The 20,662-nt window shown below is 30.4% G+C and overlaps 1 protein-coding gene across 1 annotated transcript in view; it reads left to right on the top strand.

Moving 5' to 3' along the window:
• LOC132748715 (phosphatidylinositol 3,4,5-trisphosphate 3-phosphatase TPTE2-like) overlaps positions 1 to 20,306 on the top strand; it is a gene marked incomplete at its 3' end in the record, with an annotated part of 37,116 nt that extends 16,810 nt beyond the window's left edge. The window contains 11 exon segments of the mRNA XM_060738327.1: positions 9,243 to 9,560; positions 11,617 to 11,761; positions 12,543 to 12,746; positions 15,267 to 15,365; positions 15,886 to 16,052; positions 16,826 to 16,890; positions 17,627 to 17,687; positions 18,231 to 18,312; positions 18,908 to 19,058; positions 19,578 to 19,658; positions 20,201 to 20,306. Of these exon segments, the coding sequence (XP_060594310.1) occupies positions 9,281 to 9,560; positions 11,617 to 11,761; positions 12,543 to 12,746; positions 15,267 to 15,365; positions 15,886 to 16,052; positions 16,826 to 16,890; positions 17,627 to 17,687; positions 18,231 to 18,312; positions 18,908 to 19,058; positions 19,578 to 19,658; positions 20,201 to 20,306 (1,441 nt within the window).
• Between the last annotated feature and the right edge of the window lie 356 nt (positions 20,307 to 20,662).

Consider the following 20,662-nt stretch of genomic DNA (forward strand, 5'->3'; position numbering starts at 1 on the left):
ATTCGGGGAAGAATGTCAAATACAAATGTACTTAAAACTAAAACCAACCTTTTTGTAGAATAACCAGCAAAAATATACATGGTGTATGAATTCCTTTCATTGAGCTTATAATTAAGAATGAACGTTAATGATATCTGTAAATTCGTACAAAATATATTTAACCGTACATTTATGATTTATATATAATACAAGAATGGGCAACGTAACCTGTACGTACTACACTTGTGTTGTCTTTTTTTCCCTTAAATCACATACACTTAAGTTATTATATACATATATACATGTAGTCAATAACTCAATCAAGCTAAATGCGACTGATCTTAACCAACCAGTACATATCCGCTTTTATATAGTTATATATTATAAAAACCATAATATTGACACTACTATAGCTTAAATTTTATAATTTTGAACTCAATACTTGAAGTATTCGGAACATTGTACTAAATCATTGTCCAATACTATCATCGCTATATTGAATGACTATTGTTGGACTATTGTAAACGAATGGCTATTTGAGAATGTTTAAAGGCAAAGGAATGCAAAATGATATGGTCATAGCTATATTTTTAACTGGTGTGTAAATGAAAAGTACTATTATAGAAGTAGGTTAAATTTCTTTTTCAGAAATGTGAAAATGATATGATTATATGCATTGATTGTTTATGCAAAGGACACTTATTCAAACAGAAAATGGTTTAACTGTTTTCATGCTAAACTGAAGCATAAATTACAAATTGTGTCAATATTGCAACTACTATAGAATTAGTTTAAAAGGAATAATGTCTTTAAACGACAAGGTAACTTTATATAGTTTAAATTCAGTAATAGAAATTTACGTAGCATTTCAAGGCAATATCTGAGCTATTTTAGAGGACTGTGTTTTATTACAACTGTACAATGTTTGAGAAGAACTTTGAAATGTTTTAGTTTATTCATAAAATATTTTGGAATACTTGCCACAGTATTGAATATGAAAGACATTTTGAAGATAGGAGGTCAAAACGTTCTCACGACTAAACTCCACGTAACAAAACATCCTTTAGCTAAATAGGTTATGTTGGTAAAAACAGATGAGTAGAATATTTGTTTATTTTTTTAATTTTAGTAATGTTGAAAAAAAAGCCTTTAAGATTTGCAATATGTGCAGCAATTTGCATTATGTGCATCCAACATTCATAACATTTGAAATGTGAGGCCCTTAAGAGTCATTGAGTTTCAATATTGATGTCAAGGCTTGAATTTTATTGTTATTGTGCATACATGTCAAATTATATACCATTCAATACCATGTTGTATACATATATATAAACGGATACATGTAAACATTTACACACATTCCTACCTCAAGTTAAAACATAATGACGTAAATTTATGATATCCAAATGCAATAATGTGAAATGGTATATTAGAATGTCAAATAACAGATTAATTTTGACGTCCCATTTGTTTATTAGCTTCCGAGGGATAAACTATGTTTAAAAAGATGAAATCATACCGTTTTTAAAGCTGCGTGACTCCAGATGAGCCAAAAATATTTCAAGAAAATTAAATTTGAAAAAAGGACAGAAAAACGTACTAAGAATTTTAGAAAACGATTTAAGAATTCAAGTAATAATTTACATGTTATATGCGATTAAGGACAGACTTTGCATGCAGTATTTATCGCCATACTATAACGCAGGAAAGGATATTTTGCTAATTTTGATATCTTTTTGGTAATTTATGTGAATTGCAAGTGCTGCTTGCAATGTGTAAATCATTATCTTTGTTTATTTCAGAATATTTTAATTTTAACTGCATTTCTTTTTTATTTTGATTCTTTTGATGAAAATTAGAATGAATCTAGAGGAATGCTGCATTAATTGTAAAAATCAATATTACTTTAACTTGAAATCACCATTACCAAACCCAAAATACTATTTCAATGTTCCATATGTTTTTAATGTAAAGTTGAATAATTTGTCAGGGTAATTGATATGTGGCCATTTTAACTTTTATACAGGACTAAAATTAGGGAAAAGATTTTAATACAGGAAAAGAAAATTTGGTCTAGCACTTAATTAGCGTTCTCTTTTCAGGAAAATGTTCGTATGTAACCAAACAAATAGTAGTCTTCTTTGTTTAATGTAACTGGCGTTAATTATAAGAAATATCTGTAATAATTTATTCCAAGAACAAACTAAATAGATTTGATTTGCTAACAATGTTTTACGAAATAATAACAAGTGCAATTAGTGTCTTTTAGCCGATGTTTGATGCTTCAGTCTGACTTTGGTACATTATAGAAAATTATTAAATGCCGTGCCATCATAAGGCTATCTGGAGAAAACTAATGAGAAAAGCGTGTCATTACATAGGTACTTAGTTAATAATATCAACAGTTTGACATGTTTCCAATTTGTATATTAATTCCACGGAGATCTTCCAGGCGTTAGTGGTTGTAACTGCAATAATTAATAAGTAGTTATGAATTTTATTTCAAATATCGCATAAAATAATGTAGCGTTGGCTTTTTATAACTACCGGTATATAAAAACGAATTATCATTTAATATCTCACTCCAAGCTGCGTTGACTAGCACGTAGACTTAAATAGATCTTTTGATATACATTTTTGTAACTATGTGATATTTTCTGCATCTTAGTAAATAAACATCATACTGTCAACCCCATCTACAGGGGACAAGAGTGAAAAATGGTCTAGTTTGTTTAGGTATTGAATTTTTTAGCATTACAATCTGCGCAATGACCATCGAAGCCAATCGGCTGCCGTTGCAGTCCTATAGATTTATTTTTTGACTGGAAATGCGATTTCCAATAACTGACATAATTCTCGTTCTTGTTTTCTTTTCTTTTTGGGTATACATTTGTATTTTTGCTATACAATTACATGTACTGTAGCTTATACATATGTAGTTTATTCGGCTTTTCAGTTCATTATATAAGTACAGGTTATTATCAGAATTCTTGCAGAAAAAATCAACGTCGATTACTTCACAATTCCTCACATTGAAATCTCTGGTATTCTGTTAGTGTGACATTTTCATTAGCAATAGATCGAAGAACGATGTTGAGATATGTTGAATATGCATTTAATAAATAATGCAAACATTTTCTCATGTTTCTTATGTTTCCAATTTCCCCGTAATTGCCATGGGGAGATTTCAGGTTATGTTTGATTAGCGCTATTGCCATAGGGCATACAGAAGTCATGCAATACACCAATGGGAGTATTGATCGAAAGTGTTTTGGAAACATCCTGCTTACAATGGTCTTGGAGAGCGTTTCAGAAAATGACACTGCCTCGAATAATCTTCTATACAATTCTGCTTTCATTTAATCATTCCGTAAATAATAAAGTAATATTGCTATTGCTATGATTATTATTAATTGCACTTTAGTTTAAAGGCACATAATGGCTCAGAAATGATTTGTTTTCCTTTTAAAGAAAAGGCAAACATGTGTTTTATTATGTTATAATAGTAGATTTAGAACGTGAAAGTTGCATGTCACCCGACGAGAATAGCGTTATATGTGAAATGAATTGTAATAAAGGTGTCATACCGCAAAGGAACCAAAATATACTGCTCATCTTTATGGACAATTATTTATTATTTAAAATCTGTAAAATACTGAGCGCATAAAAAAGACATATGAAAAAAATGACGAGTTTTTTTTTTTTTTTTTTTTTTTTTGGGGGGGGATGGGCGGGGGGGGGGGGGGCTTGTGTACCTATTATTATGGAGTTTTAGAAGCTATGTCCAATTTTAGATATAAATAATTCACATATACAATTATACTGTTTTATTATAACACTTTAAAGTTAACAATTAAACATACATGTATAAATTCTATATCAACCTTTACAAAATTGCTGAACTGCAATAATAAAGTCCACAATTGCAGTGAAACATATTTTTTTTACTAAAAAAACTTTTTATCTTTATGGATACCATTATTTATCATTTTAAGGTGACATTTTCAAAAGATGCAATAACTGAATAGCGAACAGTGCAGACCATGATCAGAAGGCAAGTGTGCGCCGGCTGATATTGGTGTGAACTGGTCGGATGGGTATAGGATCTTTTGCCGCCATCAGGCTTTTAAAATGTTAAATAGTAATTCAGAATGTCCCTATTTTTTATCTATGTTTTGTTTTATTTTTTATTTGGCCACTAAAAACTGTATTGTAGAAAACCATTCGATGAAGCTCCGAGAATGATCTTTTTCACAACAGTAAGTGAAAGTACAATTACTCTGGGGAACTATATTGATCACGAAGAGTTATTATCTCTATCATATATCTCTCTCATATCAGAATTTGCTGTTTAGTTAATACTATAATTTCATGAGTAAACTCGTGGATGTTTATATATGAAAGGTAGAATTTGCCAGATATAATTGAAAAGTTTTTTTAGGATGAGGGTGGGGTGTTGTTGTTGCTAGGTTTAACATCAAACCAACACGGTAGATGTAATATGGTGGCTTTCTAGCTTTACTGGTGGAGTGCAACTCCGTGCATTAGGCCCATTTCAGGCCACCTGAGTAGAAACACCACCCGACGTTCCGTATGCTACTTGGATAGCTTCCTCATTTTGAATATGGGTTTGAACATATAATAGCTTTTAATTAATTTATAAACAGACAGATGGTACAAAAATTTACTTTTTATTTAATATAAAACATCAGTCTATATGATATTTAATTGTTATATTTTGTGAGAGTTTTTTTGTTGTTTATGTTTTAATATGAAGAAGAATCGATGAAACTTTATAGAAATGCGCATCTTGAAATAACAGATAATTCAGTTTATATTCCATATTAATCGCGCTGTATATGTACGTGGTATTGAATGTTCATTTTTTTATTTTAAGCCAAAAAAAAAGAAAAAAAAAAGAATTAGCCTATAATCATTTTTAATTTTCTATGAATAAGAACCCACTGACTCAAAAGAGATGTTATGCGTTGCAAATGCTTTACAGTCTAGCTTTAATGAAAAAAAAAAAATGAATAGCCCGTAGCACTTTTTGGCAATTTAATTGCTTTGGGTTAGGATGCGAGAGTTATCTGACCTGTTAGGCGTGCGCTCTACGAAGGAGGTTTTTACGAGTTTGGGAAAAAGTAAACAATAAAATTTGTAAGTTACTTTTCAAAATGAATAACTTTAAATTGATGTTCATTAAAGTTGCGCAAACCGTTTACTAAAAAAATGCGTAAAATTTTGATGTGATCCTTTTATATTAAAGAAGATAAAAGACATGAACTGATGCTGGAAACTGGGAAGATCAAAATTATTTAAAATCGTTACAAAATTACTGGTTGGAGAGATAACTCCATCACTAAATCACTATTTTTTCTAAATATCTTTTTTATTTTTGTGTATATTTCAAATTTTTACCCACCTAAACAAAGTTAGGTTCAAACATTTATAATCATGTGCAAATTTCCTTTCTTGAAATGGAAACTGGTACTTTCTTAAGGTCTTGAATAAGGTATCCGAAACATGGTCTTTTTAACCCTGGACAGTAGATAAAGTCGACACTTTAATTTTAAAGTAAATACTAGCTTGAAAATTAGAATTAGTCATTTATTTTAACATTTTATACGCTTTAACCATGCCTTATTGATAATTTAACAAATTTTTAAAGAAATTTTCCCAAGTCACTACCCTGTGTTCAAGACAATTCTTAACTACCGTCTGGAAGTTAAGTAAAAAGAACGTTTTGTGGCTGTTTTTGTAACAAAAAATTGTGGTCAACATAAACACATTTAAAAGTTTACCAAATTTAAAAATCTCATCACAGTCTGTCCTTCTCCTTTATTACTAGGTCAGTAGGTGACCATGTGCTTGTTTGTTGACAAGAAAAGATAAATAAAAAAATTAAACCAAGTGTCGGGTTTATCTATGTGTCGGAGTTATCTCTTCAACCAGTATACAAAAAAAAAAATCTTAATTTTTGATCCATGATTACGAAATACATAGGTTGTAATAAAGTTACTGATAACGTTTTGAGATGCTAGTATTTCACAATGTCATTTATGATATCAATGTTTGTAAATTATTTCAACATACCAGGATACATCTATAGCCAACTTTTGTCTTTTAAATTTAAAATATTTACTATAAGCTATTAAACCTTATATTAGATATGGACTTTCATATTTCTCATCAAGATTAAAGGCAAATATTTGTAGAATGTGAGTAGAATTAACAGATGAACTAGTTTAAAATAATTAATTTGTGTTATTTTCATGAATTTTTATCACTGTCCAAGTCGAATCAAGGACAATACTATATATTAGTATATAGTGTAATGGGAATGGACTTAGAATTCATTTCTGACTTAGGATAAATGTTTTCTACCATCAAATACATATTTTGTGAACATTCAATGAGCCGTACCCCTTTGAGTTGAATAATGCATTTACATTATTTATTTATTTGGAAAAAGCTCACCATGCAAGGCACAATTGTTTCCCAAAATGTTCTAGTTGTATATTAGTTACATACTGTACAGTTAGCCAATTGACACTGTACATGTATACACTGTCCTATGGCATAATTTATTTTGCAATAATAATTTGAAGAGATTGATTGGTCAGTTCATGTTGAATTACATTTTCACAAAAAATAAAGGTTTTTTTCTAAATAATTTCATGAATGATGTTTGACCATATATAATAATATGATATAATATATAGATCTAACAAAGCCTATGAACGGGGAAGTCGGTTAAATAATCGTTCCTTTTTCTGTTTCAAAGGTGTCATTTGGTATTTCATGCACAGATTCTGTTTTCACTCAAAATAGCCGATGATTATTATTAATAAGTTGCAATTGTTCATTATAAGAATAACCCGCCTATAATCATTAAGTTACCTTGAAAATGTTGGCGCCCGACTCTGAAAATTTTATTGATGGGTATAGAATTCTATATATTCTTTTATTGTTTTTTATTTAGTTTTCTTTTAAATATACTCATGTAGTCTTATTAGCCCGGCAAGCCAAAGCCCAGACCTGCATCGCGATCCCAGTCTTTGACTTCCCCATATAAGAATTAAGATCTCCTTTTTTGCAAGAGTTTTTTCTAACAGAAATTTATAGATTTTGCGTTATTTACAGATTATAATTATTTAAATGACATTGTCTTAAAACTGATTAAAATTTTCTAAAAAAAAACAAAGGTGCCCTGCATCAGTGTTCATAGAAAATTTTTTGGTGTGGGCATAAGTTTATGCAAACTGTAATGATGAGGAACTGTGCCAATAATAATGATCTAGTAATTTTAATTTTGTTTTGCCTCAAAATGATTCTTATGTTAAAAATACATTTTTCTACAATGCCATAAAAGACTGGAATTCTTTACCAGACAACATTAGATCAATTGACAATATCCAAACATTTAAAACGAAAGTAAAACTTTTTTTAAGTAATGAAAATGATAAACAAGTGAATAGTGTGTTTATTTATTATTAAATTGATGTGTAACTTATGATAAGGTTTTGTAACATGTTTATGTGTACTTGATATGTTTTAGTTTAAACGAAATTTATTGCATTTTGTTTGTGAAAAATGTGTCTTGATTGTTGAAAATTGTCATTTATTTTAACTTCTTTATAACTCATTTATTATTATGTAAGTTAATGTAATAATTTTACAGAAAATGGACCCCATTGGAAATAAGCTTTTAGCTTAATGGGCTATCCTAGGGTTACATAGATCATATTCATTAATTAATCTTATAATTATTTTTGTTGCATTTATGTGTGTGTTTTTATATATATGCTAGTTGATATATGTGATTAAATTGTATGTGTATATGTATATTCCCTGAATAAATCGACGACGATAAGCTAAAGCAGATTTTTCAGCTTTTATTTGTAGTACTGGCTTTAAAAGTTTTCAAAACAATATTTTCTTTTTTATGACTAATCACAAATGTATAATGTTGATTTTTTTTCCCATAGAAATTACAATTATTTTAACAATGTTTGAAGTAAACTCAATTAGTATTTTCAGAGAGAAAAAATGCCATTCTTCAAACATCAAAACTTACTAATTTAATTGAAGGTATAAAGTATATTTAATGAAATACTAAAAATTTATATAATGGTAAAATATGTTGTTTTGTAATATTATGGAATGAATTTAAGATTTTGAATTTACTGGCCCAAATTCCAGTTTTGAATTTGTTCTAATATATATTTAACTAAATTTTCTTAAAATTTACACTGGCCCGAAGTAATTTACACTGGCCATGGGCCACTGGGCCAGTGCTCAATTCATTGACTGCAAGGGGTTGACTTTTAAGCACTTAGGAAATTATTTTCTGCATGTGCTGCTACATGTAAGTCCCTCCTAATGAAAAATTCAAAAAATATTTTGTTACTAGAACCAAATTCATATGACTGTTTGTGAAACGTGATTTAACATGTATGTCAAATAGCAATTCAATTCAAATATCTTTATTCACCCAGGTATCAATAAAATACATAAGGGGTTAACAAAATAATACTTTACAATATAAATGCAACTGAAATCACAAATTTATAATATACATGTTTATCACAACTGATTAAATTTACTTATTCTTATTATTATTCTTATTTATGGGTAATCCAAATAATGCTAATACTATTATGAAAAAACATAAAATGTTGTGAAATCCCCATCTTTGTTCTCTATTTGTTGTGATCTACATGAAAACAATGTTGGTATGTGATGGATTTGAATTTTCACACATGGCAAACTTCTAGATTAAAATTCAAATGGTGGATAAATGTATAAATCATAATGTATATACTGCAACATGTTTTATGTTGAAAAATAATATTTTTTGTTGGACAAGACTATATAGTTACTGTTCTTTGTTTTGCCAAATAATATTTTTGTGAATAAAATAACAAAAGGATATTCTACTAAATAAATACATTTTCAATGTAGGTATTTATTGTCAGGTCTATGACAGGTCTATTTGTGATATACCTGTCTTATTTAAAACTATGATATGCCTTAAGCCTTAAGGCTATTGTTTTTTAAAGAAAAAGAGTGTATTTTTGATGAAGGTAATAATTTTAGTACCAGTCCAAAAAGAAGAGGGGTTATACACAAAACCAGTTGTATGTTTGTTACATTTCATGGGCTTAAAATTATTATTCAAATTTTACAATTTTCAAGGGATTATTTAAAACAGATAATGAAGAAGATTGTTCTATAAATAGACATGTTTTCTTTTTCAGACTTAAGTAACATCATGTCAAGACACTAAATTAAAACTATGGATGAAGTAAAGGCAAATGGTAAAGATTTGCCTGAGACTAACGATAAAAATATGGATAAAACTGGTGGAGAAACAAAGATAGAAATGGTCAATGGTAAAACTGAAGTTGCAGATAAGGATGTAAATAAGGATAATACATTAAATGACAGTATAGAAGTTGAGAATGATGAAGCAAATAGATCCAGCTCACCTCTTGTTTGTGATTTAGACGATAACGAAAGATATGGTGATCTGACCAAGTACAATGATGAAAAATCACCGCAAGATCATGTAAAAGGTAAGGCTGCATTAAAATTCATGTTATTTGATGATAAGATAGACATTGTATGTTTCTAGTGGGGTACATGCATATCAATGACCAGTAGAACTTCAGTGAAAAGCATATTGGCTGTAGACTGATATATGGATACATTTAATTACATGATTACTTGTCTAAGGGGAACAGTGGCCTAGTGGTTAAGGTGTCTGCCTCTCAACACAGGGATCAAGCTCTAAACTTTGCTTCTTCATATGACACCAGTACTGATTGGTTCCAGGAAGCGAACTCAAAAGTGATTTATCGCAGTCAAGCTTAAATAAATATGTTTAAACTAATTCAAAAATGTATTTGTCTATAAGTATAATTGACTTTAATATATGATTTCAGAAACATATATTTTCTGTTCAAACAATTGTGATGTGCATTTTTATAAATGCCCACTTCTGATTCATATTGTTTTTGTTTTCCATTCTTTGTCATCACTGCTATAAATATGTCTATTTCTTGAAGACAACGTATTTTTAGACATACAGTTTTGACTGCAACTGCTTCTGTAACTGTTTTCTGTTGATTTTCATAATTTCTTTTTAATATTTTATTTATTATTCACAGTTCGAAACTTTTTCTTTGCCAATAATTGATCAACAGAAAAATGTCAATGATACATCAATATTTTTTATTCTTTCATGTCAGCTGTAATATGTGGTGTCATATATGAGCTGAATATATATATCCCATGGGAGTATTTTTAATAAAAACATCACTTAAGTCTTTCTTGCCATTATATCATATTGATAAAAAACTTCCTGGTAAGTTTATTCCCAAAGGACAACTGTGGACCTAAAAGCAATTTGTTTAAGTAAATAGCACTTTTTAGCTTGACTATTTGATAAGAATAAGTAGAGCTATTGTAGTCACCCGAGCGTCGGCATAACCACTTATGTTAAAGTTTTTGTAATACCTCAAATATTTTCAAAGTCCATTGACATATGGCTTTGAAACTTTGCACACTTGTTCACCATCATGACCTCAACCTATAGACAGGAGAAGGTAACTGTATCAAGCATTTTGACAGAATTATGCCCCTTTTTCGACTTAGAATTTACATGTAGGTTTGCATACCATCTCAGATATTTTCATAATTATTCTATTGAAATTTTATACCCTTCTTTGAGAGCATAATAGGACTCTCTCCAAGGCCTATAACTGTAACATAGATTTTAAGAAAAAATTTGTCCTTTTGTTTTTCACTCTTTCTTACATGATAAATTAAAATGATTTTTCAGTCAGTAAATGAATTGATTGATTTTAGTCATTTGTTTCAAAAGAATGCATACTATATTATTATTAAGTAACAAACAAGTTTGTGATCCTTCATTAGTTATTCTGAAAATTTACAGTATATTCTCATAGCAAGCATGTCAGCAAATTTATTGCCATGGTTTAGAACTGTTCACTCTATAGGGTAGAAGATGTGTACATGCCTGGATAGCTCAGTTGGAAGAGTCCCAGTACAGTATTCTCAGGGTCCTGGGTTTGAGTCCCGGTCAGGCTTCACATTTTCTGTCTCATTGTAACGTTTGTCACAAATAGTTAAGACTTAAGCTGACAGGCTTTTATTAACCATAAATTGTTTGTAGTAAAATTTCTAGTGAAGCATTTGCATGGAAGTTTCAAGTCCACAACCTTAACTTGAAACTTTACAGAATGTCTGATGTAACACAATAAGCTTCATCGGTTACCCAGGGTGTATATTCAATGCATTCTACATTATGTTATGCAGAATTTAAAGAATACTGTGCAAGTGGATATTTCCATGTGTCGAAAAGTTAGCAGATTTTAAATCCAGACATTTCGCATAAGGAAATATAAGCGAATCAAAGAAGGGCAGAACTTAATGACAGGTTGGTTGATATTTATGCTAGAGAAAGTTTGAGCGATTTTCGTCAGTTCGCGAAATTCGCCAATACTTCCATGTCACTAACTTAACCACTTATACAGTATATACTATGGGTAACCGATGATGCACAATAAGGAGTTGATATAATAACATATAATATTATTAATATTACAGTATATATAGAGATGGACAACAATGATGATGGGGACGATGTCTCGGTGACAGGAAGCTACATTGAGAGATTATATCCTAACATGGGACTCATTGATGATGAACACGAACTTAATAAACCAAGAACCCAACCAGAAAGTCGACTACAGTAAGATAAATTCAGTAACATACAAGAAAGATTTAACTAATGTAAATATCTAGCTTGAATAAGAGACTTGCTGCCTATTTAAAATATTGTAAATCTTGAATTTTTCTCTGAGACAATATGTGAACTTTGGTCCGTCTGAACATCTTTACATGTACATAATGTGTCAGTTGTTATGTTTTTTGGTATCTTGTTTATATAAAGATAAGATTTCCTCAAATGTTTGTTTAAAGTGGTGGCATGGCCGAATAGTTAGCACGTCAAACTAGTAGCTTAAGTATCAGTATCAGTGTGGGTTCAAACCCTGTAGGTTTTGAGCCGTTGTTTTCTTGAGCAAGAAATTTTACACTTATTGCTCAGTACTGGTTGGTTCCAGGAACAGATGTGAGAGTGTTTCTATAAGCTTCCTACACAATCAAAGTAAAATTAATTCTGTATAAACCAACTGTATGTTTCAGTCACCCTTTAAATATATATAAGCACATACACTTGAAAAAATACAACAATTGATTTTTTAAAACAATATCTGAAGAGTTGAGGGTAAACTTTTCCAGTTTAAGTTGTTTGGATTTTAACAGTGATTCAAGGCTATTATTGTTTGTTCTTATATATGCATATAATCAGTTCAATAAAAACAAACGCTTTTCTTTTTAGCTTTCAACGTTTTGCCTTCTTCAGAAAAAATTGACGTTTATAAAATAACAAATAAAACTATATTCTATACTGTATATTATTTTTGGTCATTATGAGATTATACTGTGTACATTGATAATGTATTTTTCAGTCGAGCACAGTTAATGGTAAAGGTAGTGGTAGAACATATGGCGTTCAGGATATTCACGATACTGCTGATTCTGGTCGAGTTTATACTGGTCATCATAGATCTCTCTATGAATAGTGACGGTCACATCAAACATCTCGATCACGCCTCACAAATCATCATTGGTTACTTTGTCCTCGAACTTATCGCTAGAATATTCTATAAAGGGTTTGTATAATTTCTATTTCTCTTTGTGATTATAAAGGATTTTTTATTTGTTTTTAGTGTACAGCGTTTTTTTTTCTCTACTTTGGGAATGGTGCCGGTACCAGACTGATTGGGAAAAAATGCGTTATTTTGACTAAAATTGGGAATTTTTTAATGCATTTTTTCAGCTTCAAATGAGATTAGACATCATGAATAAAGATAGCTAATAGCTTCTACTGTCAAAATAGAACTATTGAGTGGTGATTTATATGAATATGTTGGATTTAAATGATTTTAGAAAAATCACTTGGCCTTGTGGGCATTTTGAACAGCCATTTTGGGAATTTAACATTGGAAATTTTAATGTCTATTTTCAATTGGGAATGGTACCGTTTTAGGGTAGTAGTTATATAAAGAAAAAAAACACTGGTGTAATATCTCTCTTAAAGGGACTCCACTGAGTTTCCTTGACATTGTTTTCGAGATTATTATTTCATTTGATGCAGGTCAATGACAATAACTTGTGTGCAAAATTTCAGATCATTCGCTCCCTCCATCTAACCAGAATAATTATTTTATGAAAATTACACAAAGTTGAAAAGCCTTGCAATGCTTTTCACAAATACATGTATGTGGCTAATAATAGTACACAAATATGATTTTCAGTTTATTTCTCTGATAATTCTTTTTCTTTTGAATACTTTTATGTTTAAAGTGGCCTGGCAGAGCTTTATAAGAAATTTAAACTTCATGTTTTAGGCTTTTGGACCTCAGTGGAGTTCCTTTAAGAAGTTAGAATGTTTAAATATTTTTCAAATGCGCAAAGCACAAGTAAAAATAAGAATTTTTTTTATCTAAAAATTGTACTCTTTGTTTTTAATGAAGGTAAATTATTATTAATGTAACATTTAAGGTGATGATATTTTTAAAAGCATCAAATTGGTTGATTATTTTGATAGGAGGAGATTTGCAGTTTTCAGTTAATCATACTAAGATGATTTCCTACAGCAATAATAAATGGCTTGAGTTGTAAGTTGATAAAGCTGTGTGAATGTCAGGGATTTTTAAGGCTTTTTTTGTCTATGTGATACATGCTTTGTCCAGAAATGCTGAAAGTTTAAGAATTGCTGTGAAATAATTTCAAGAGTATGTGCTTGTGTATATTTTCTGCCTTATAATCTAAGAGCTGGCAATAGACTGCACTCCCAGATCCATAATTATAAAGAAAAACACTGTCATAATTTTGAAATTTTGGACATCTGCAGTAGATTGGTTAAGGTTTTAGACTTTCAGTCATTTGTCTGAATTTGAAACCTGCTAGGGCATCATATTCTCTCATATAAGAAAACTATCCAGCTAAAATTACAGAAGGTACAATGTAGGTGGGTCTACTTATGTGCCTGAGGTTGTATTTGAAATGATAAATGTGCGACCATCTGAAGTTTGCCTGGACCAGTATAGTAGGGAGTAGATGTACAACCACCTGAAGTCTTCATGGACCAGTAAAGCTTGGAATTCACTAAACGACCTTGAAAGATTAAATTATGCAAATATTATTCAAGAATATTAATTTTTGTTTCATTCTTAAGTCATTTTAAGCATAACACATCTGTTACTGGAAGTGGTTACTTTTTACTGCCAGTTTGTATAGGCCCTAAATTTTTGGCCGATTAATTTTGATATTGTTGTAAAAGTATTAACAGATAAATCTTTTTTCTGTTGTGTGTATATTGCAGAAAACTGTTTTTCCACCATTGGGTGGATATTATAGACATGATCATTATACTGGGTACATTTATACTTGATCTTCTGGTATCCAAGGGTGAATATGCGAGGTATACACATGACCCGAGCATGGTTTACACACATTCACTCAATCCTTTATGACCCATATTTTGATTTTGTGTTCACAAGTTTCAGTTTCAAATCCAAGGGAAGCATTTTCACCACAGTGAATATGTCAAATAAAAAAAAGCAAATATATATATACCATAATTTGTAGGTTATATTTGTTTTACTTGGTATCTGGATTCTTGTTGTCACTGACAGCAAGATTTTGAGTTATTATTCAACATCTGCCATAGTTTGATTTTTTTTCTATATCTTAATCAGACAGGTCAATCTTTCAATCTAGACGTAACCATTCATCGCTTTTAGGGAAAATAACAAAATATGTATTGACTGAATGGCAAACAGTGCAGACCATGATCAGAAGGCATGTAAGTGCCAGCTGATCTTGGTCTGCATAGATTGCATGGGAATATTCAGATGCTGCTAGCAAGCTTAGGATTAATTTTTTTTCTCCAAATTTTATTTTCCAATAATTGGCCATCCAATTCTCCCTTGGGCCCATTTTTCCTGCATGGCCTGATATTTAAAAAAATGCACCTCAACATCTGCATCACCAGATATTCACCTACCTTGCCATTGAATAAATGTATATTCACCGGACGTTTACCCATCCTTTTTTTTCACTGGACATTTACTTATCTGTTATACAACCATTATTTACTTGCATGTTTTCACCATTGTTTATTTCAGAGAGTTATTCTTTCACTGCTGGATGGATATACTTGATATGATAGTTGTCATAGCAACCTTTGTCATTGACCTTGTCCTTAGTAACACCTCAGTACCAAGGTATATTTTTGTTTACACTTTCCTCACATGCCAGGGTGACAGTGCTTAATACTTTATTGTGACTGTATGTTTTCTTTTCCAGTTACATAATCTATTTTTCTATTCATATAATATAGCATAATCTGATCAGTTATGTCCGAACAGCTTTGACTTTTTTAGTTATTGTATTATACATCTTTAATAAGATATTCATTGTTAAGCATATTATATTATCAGCTCCCTAATCAAAGAATCTGGAGAGTTTTTGTACTCACCTAGGCCTAGGCACATCACTTGTTTATTAGCAGATATCAAAAGTATAACTACTATTACAGTCAATTTTACTTAATTTTACTTTCATGTATTATTTCCTTTTATATAATAAGTATTCTATTTATGTCTAGAATTTAACTTTGTGAAAAACATTTAAAGATTTTAGCTAATATTTTTATGAATAAATCAGGATTAAAACATTACTACATCATTGTAGATATCATATATATGTTAACATTGTTAGACAAGATTTTTTTCTTTTTTCCAGATTAGGGGTGATAGGTCGAGGCATAAGAATTTTACGAATTGTCCGCGGCATTTACTTAATATCTCAACAGAGGAAACATTTAGCTATAGCGTCTCGTAGGATCGTGTCTCAGAACAAACGTAGATATGTAAAAGATGGTTTTGACCTTGATCTCTGTTATATTATGGGTAATTTTCATATTGATTGTAACTTTTATATAGTAAAATGGACTTAAAGTGTATAAAGCTATATCTGATAAAATATTTTATAAAATTTTAAAACAGGAAAATTATTTTGTTTTCATGACGTTATTGTCATTTACTGAAAGATTTGTAACATAGAATGTCTATGTAATTTGATATATATGAATATTATACGTAAACAGAGTAAAATGTCCTGGAACAAAATATTCAGCTGCTATTTTAAGTAAATTAGATGATGATTTTCCTGCATGCCCACTCTCTTTAAATAAAATATACTGACACATTTCTTTTGTTCTAGGTATTCTATAATAATTTTAATCATAACGGAAATAATAATTTTACAGTCCTCAGATCGCAAAAATATAGCTTTATAAACTTAAAAAAAAATGAAAATATTACAATTTATATACTTACTAGTATTTTTAATCCATGGACATATTTTTTATATATTACTCTTCAGGTTTCCTCTATTTCCAAAAAAATATTTGAATTGACAAATCTATATTGTAATATTATTGTTATTGAATTGTGAGCACAAGTATAACTAGCTTAAACAAATGATTGGTTGTCCTACCAGTGTTATGTATCTTGAGTGTAAAAAATTATGTTCGGGAGAGCAACGGAGATCTGCCTCCATGAAAATTGCCACTTGATCATTACATGAATATTTGACATTAAACACAAGAGATGACATTCAAATTTTATGAAATTTTTTATATGAAACTGATTATTAAGTTTATTTCTTGTTTTGTTTTCAGAAAGGGTAATTGCCATGTCATTTCCATCGTCCGGTGTACAGTCTATGTATAGAAATAATATTAGAGTAAGTGGAAAAGATTTCTTTCTTCATGCTTTTATAGCAATTATTAGCTGAACATGAATTATTAGATAAACAAAGACTTGTTAGTTCATCTTAATCACTCAGTTGTTGGCATATGATTTGAAATCGTTTATAGTTAGGAATACAACTTAATATTTCATTAACCATTGAAGACATTCAATCAAGTCATACAAACTATTCCCCAGAAATGAGAGAGCTTCCATTTTAATTCTCTCAATATCAGTGACGTTTAGATGTTTTTAAATATGTCTGTAATGCCATTTCTCCTTCATATTTAAATGATATCAAAATGCTGTTAAGAAATTTAGCACTGTTAATTAAAGAATTTTTGTGATGCAAGTATTATCTTGATATTATAAATGTTAACACTCAACCTGTGGAACAGAAATTGATTACCATTTGCCACCAGTATAGAGTCAAGCCAGCCTGCAAACCTATGTCATCCAACCAGGCCCTATACTGTTTGTAACTCAATTTTAGTATTTTGATAAAGAAATCCCTTAAACTTTGAACAGAGTATTCAAAGTACAAATCCAGTGTACAAATTGAGCAGGTAAAGAAGTGATGAAGAAAATTTTCATATAGCTGAAAAAAGAAATGTTCTGGATTTGTTCTGTGGGAACAAGGTGCCAGACAGCATAAATTTTGTAGAGTATTAAAGTATGTCATTCAATATTTTTATTATTGATATTTATACTCTTTCTTTTTTATCTTGCAGGAGGTTTCTAAATTTTTTCAAGCAAAACATAAAGGTCATTTTAAGCTTTACAACGCATGTAGTAAGTTGTCATTTTCCTTTCTAAGTTTTATTAAACTGTTTGAACTGAAAAGATTAGCCTTTGCCACCAGTATAAAGCCAGGCCAGTCTGCTCTACCATGCAGTCTGACCAGACTTTATACTGTTGGCTGACCAGTTTCAAGTTTTCAGCTTGATATCCTGAATATGTTTGTTTTTTAATCAGTAATGGACAGGTCCAGTGAACAATTTTAGAAGTTTAAAATGTTACATAACTGCATATAATAAAATTTTTACTGATTATTCATTAGATTACACATTGATATTGCAGAAAAGCTGTTTGTTACACATTCATTGCAACTTTATTTTGTGAAGTGTTGACATCTTTATGATCTAAAAGGATTTGTTTAACTGTAATGTAGGATATAACTTGTCACCCTGCTTAATTTTGTAAAAGATTGTCATGTTACATTTGCTGATGAATAATAATACTGCTTGATATGTAATTGTTGGTATATAAAATATTGTCGTGTTAAAATTGTTAAAGTATAAAGCTCACCATGTGAAATTGTTTGTTAACTTACAGGTGAACGTGATTATGATACTTCATATTTTGATGATAGTGTAGAGAGAATTTATATTGATGATCACAATGTGCCAACACTCAGGTCAGTACAATATTTCAAATTTTTCTTAAATGACTCGGATGAGTTCAATATTGTATTAGTTAAATGACCCATGTCTACCTAATATTTTACATTGTTGTTAATAACCCATGTCAGTCCAATATTTTACATTGTTGATGACCTATGTCAGTCCAATATTTTATTGCTTTATGAATGACTCCAGTCAGTCCAATATTTTATGTCATTGTTAATGACTTATGTCAGGACAATTATGCATTACTTTGTGAATTACTCGGGTCAATCCAATCTTAGTCTGATCGTTCTTTACTGTGTGAGGGAATCGGGTCAGTCCAATATTGTACTTCTTTGTAAATGACCTATGTCAATTCAATATTTCATTACTTTGAAAACAACACTGGTCAGTCCAGTATTTTTAGTGTTGCCTGCTACTGAGTATGGGAGGGCCCAGAAGTGATATTGCCATGTGACATTACTGACTGTTACCCTCTGACTTCACATACCAGTAAATAGTAAATATATTGTGTAATGTATGACAATATGAATTTTTACCCTTTGATATCACATAAGGTTTTATAATAAATAATATGAGGTATATTAATACATTTGATATTTATAGGGAGATGTTGCGGTTCTGTGAGAGCATGCATGAATATTTATCTGAGGATCCTGAGAATGTAGTCGCCATTCATTGTAAAGGTGGTAAAGGGCGTACAGGAACGTTGATCTGTACTTGGCTTGTCGAGTGTGGACAGTTTGAAGAAGCTCAGGTAAAACAAGCTTTTTCTTATATTGATAATTTATATTGCCCCCTGCTTGGCAGAGAGTCTGCCATTGTTAGATTCATTTTAGTTTGATTGAGTTTGGAACTAAAAGTTTATAGAAACTCTTTCGAATCTGTTCCTAAAACCAAACAGAACTTACCAATTAGTGTAAAGTTTCCTGTGTGAGGAAATGATGACACATTTTGAACCAAAGGGGCCAATTTACATTAAAAACACAAAAAACTCAATCTTTACTCCAAAATTTGTCAAATAATTATTCAGTCATTGTTTAACAGAAATTTTGTTTAGTGATTCTTATCAAATATTTTTTTCCAACACAACTATAAGTGTGTTATGTTGATTACTTACTATATGATGTATTACTAAACTTATTTCTTTATCATCATCTATAAAATATCACAAGTGTTTTATAAATATAAGAATATACATGCCTTCATAATTATATTCCAGTTATTTTAAGCAAATTTTAACATATTTACTGACAATGATTTATAAATGTTGCAGGATAGTTTAGATTATTTTGGTGACAGACGTACAGATCTGGATCATGGTAAAACATTCCAGGGAGTTGAGACACCAAGTCAGGTAGGTCCTTTAACTTTCCCAGTTATTTCTTTTGTTAAATGATTAACACTTAAATTGTCCATACTTTGATATGTGGTAAACCTTTAGTGAAGAAAAGGTTTTTTTCCATAAGTAAAGGTTCGGCAGGCTCAATAGGGAGACCATCGGATTAGTAATCCAAGGCTTGATGGTTCAATTCTTTAGCAACTTCTAATTTCTTTGATCTTGGACACTGAGTCTAACGGTCATTTGTCCCTCACGGCTGATTCAGAAATCATGTGGAATTAGCAGTCAGTCATTTGTAGAGAAATTGGTAATTACTGGTCAGTTATCCAGGAAAGTCGGTTAGGTAATATGCTGGTATACTTTGAAAACTTCGTAAAACTTTCTACAAAGTTAACACTGGGCAAAGAAGGAAATTATTTTGATATTGCAATGACATTGTATTTTAAATTTATCATAATTCGTGCAAAAATTTTTTTCCGGTTCAATTGCACTATTGTATGTCATATTTATATGAATCCTTTGTATACTGATTTGATGTTTGATAATTATATTTTCAGAGTCGGTATGTTGGATATTTTGGTGAAGTCAGAAATAAATATAACGGTGTTCTTCCAAAGGAAAAATTTATCCGAATTACAAATGTCCGAATTCATGCAATAAAAGGTATGGTACGTCAATAAGTAATTTATGTTCATTAAATGCTGTTTTTTTATGCCCCCACAAAGTGGGAGCATATAGCATTGCACTTGTCCGTCTGTCCGAGCAAACATTTGATATTTATGAGCTTCATTCGGTAGTTAAATAAAGAACAAAAACTCATAAAATTCATATTGTGAGCAATTTTATGTTTTTATGAGCTAAATTCAGCTTATGGACTTGCGTCCAGGTGTAGTTTATGAGCTGATTTGCCTCTTAAATATCAAAAGTTGGTAGGACAGCCGTCTGTCCGTATGAACCCAGAGGTACTTGTGTGACTTTGAGAACAATGGGTAACAGTAAATTCTCTTTGGTCCTATTCA

Source organism: Ruditapes philippinarum, unplaced genomic scaffold, assembly GCF_026571515.1.
Source record: "Ruditapes philippinarum isolate M1 unplaced genomic scaffold, ASM2657151v2 ctg58_1_1_1_1, whole genome shotgun sequence".
Classification (NCBI taxonomy): Eukaryota; Metazoa; Mollusca; class Bivalvia; order Venerida; family Veneridae; genus Ruditapes; species Ruditapes philippinarum.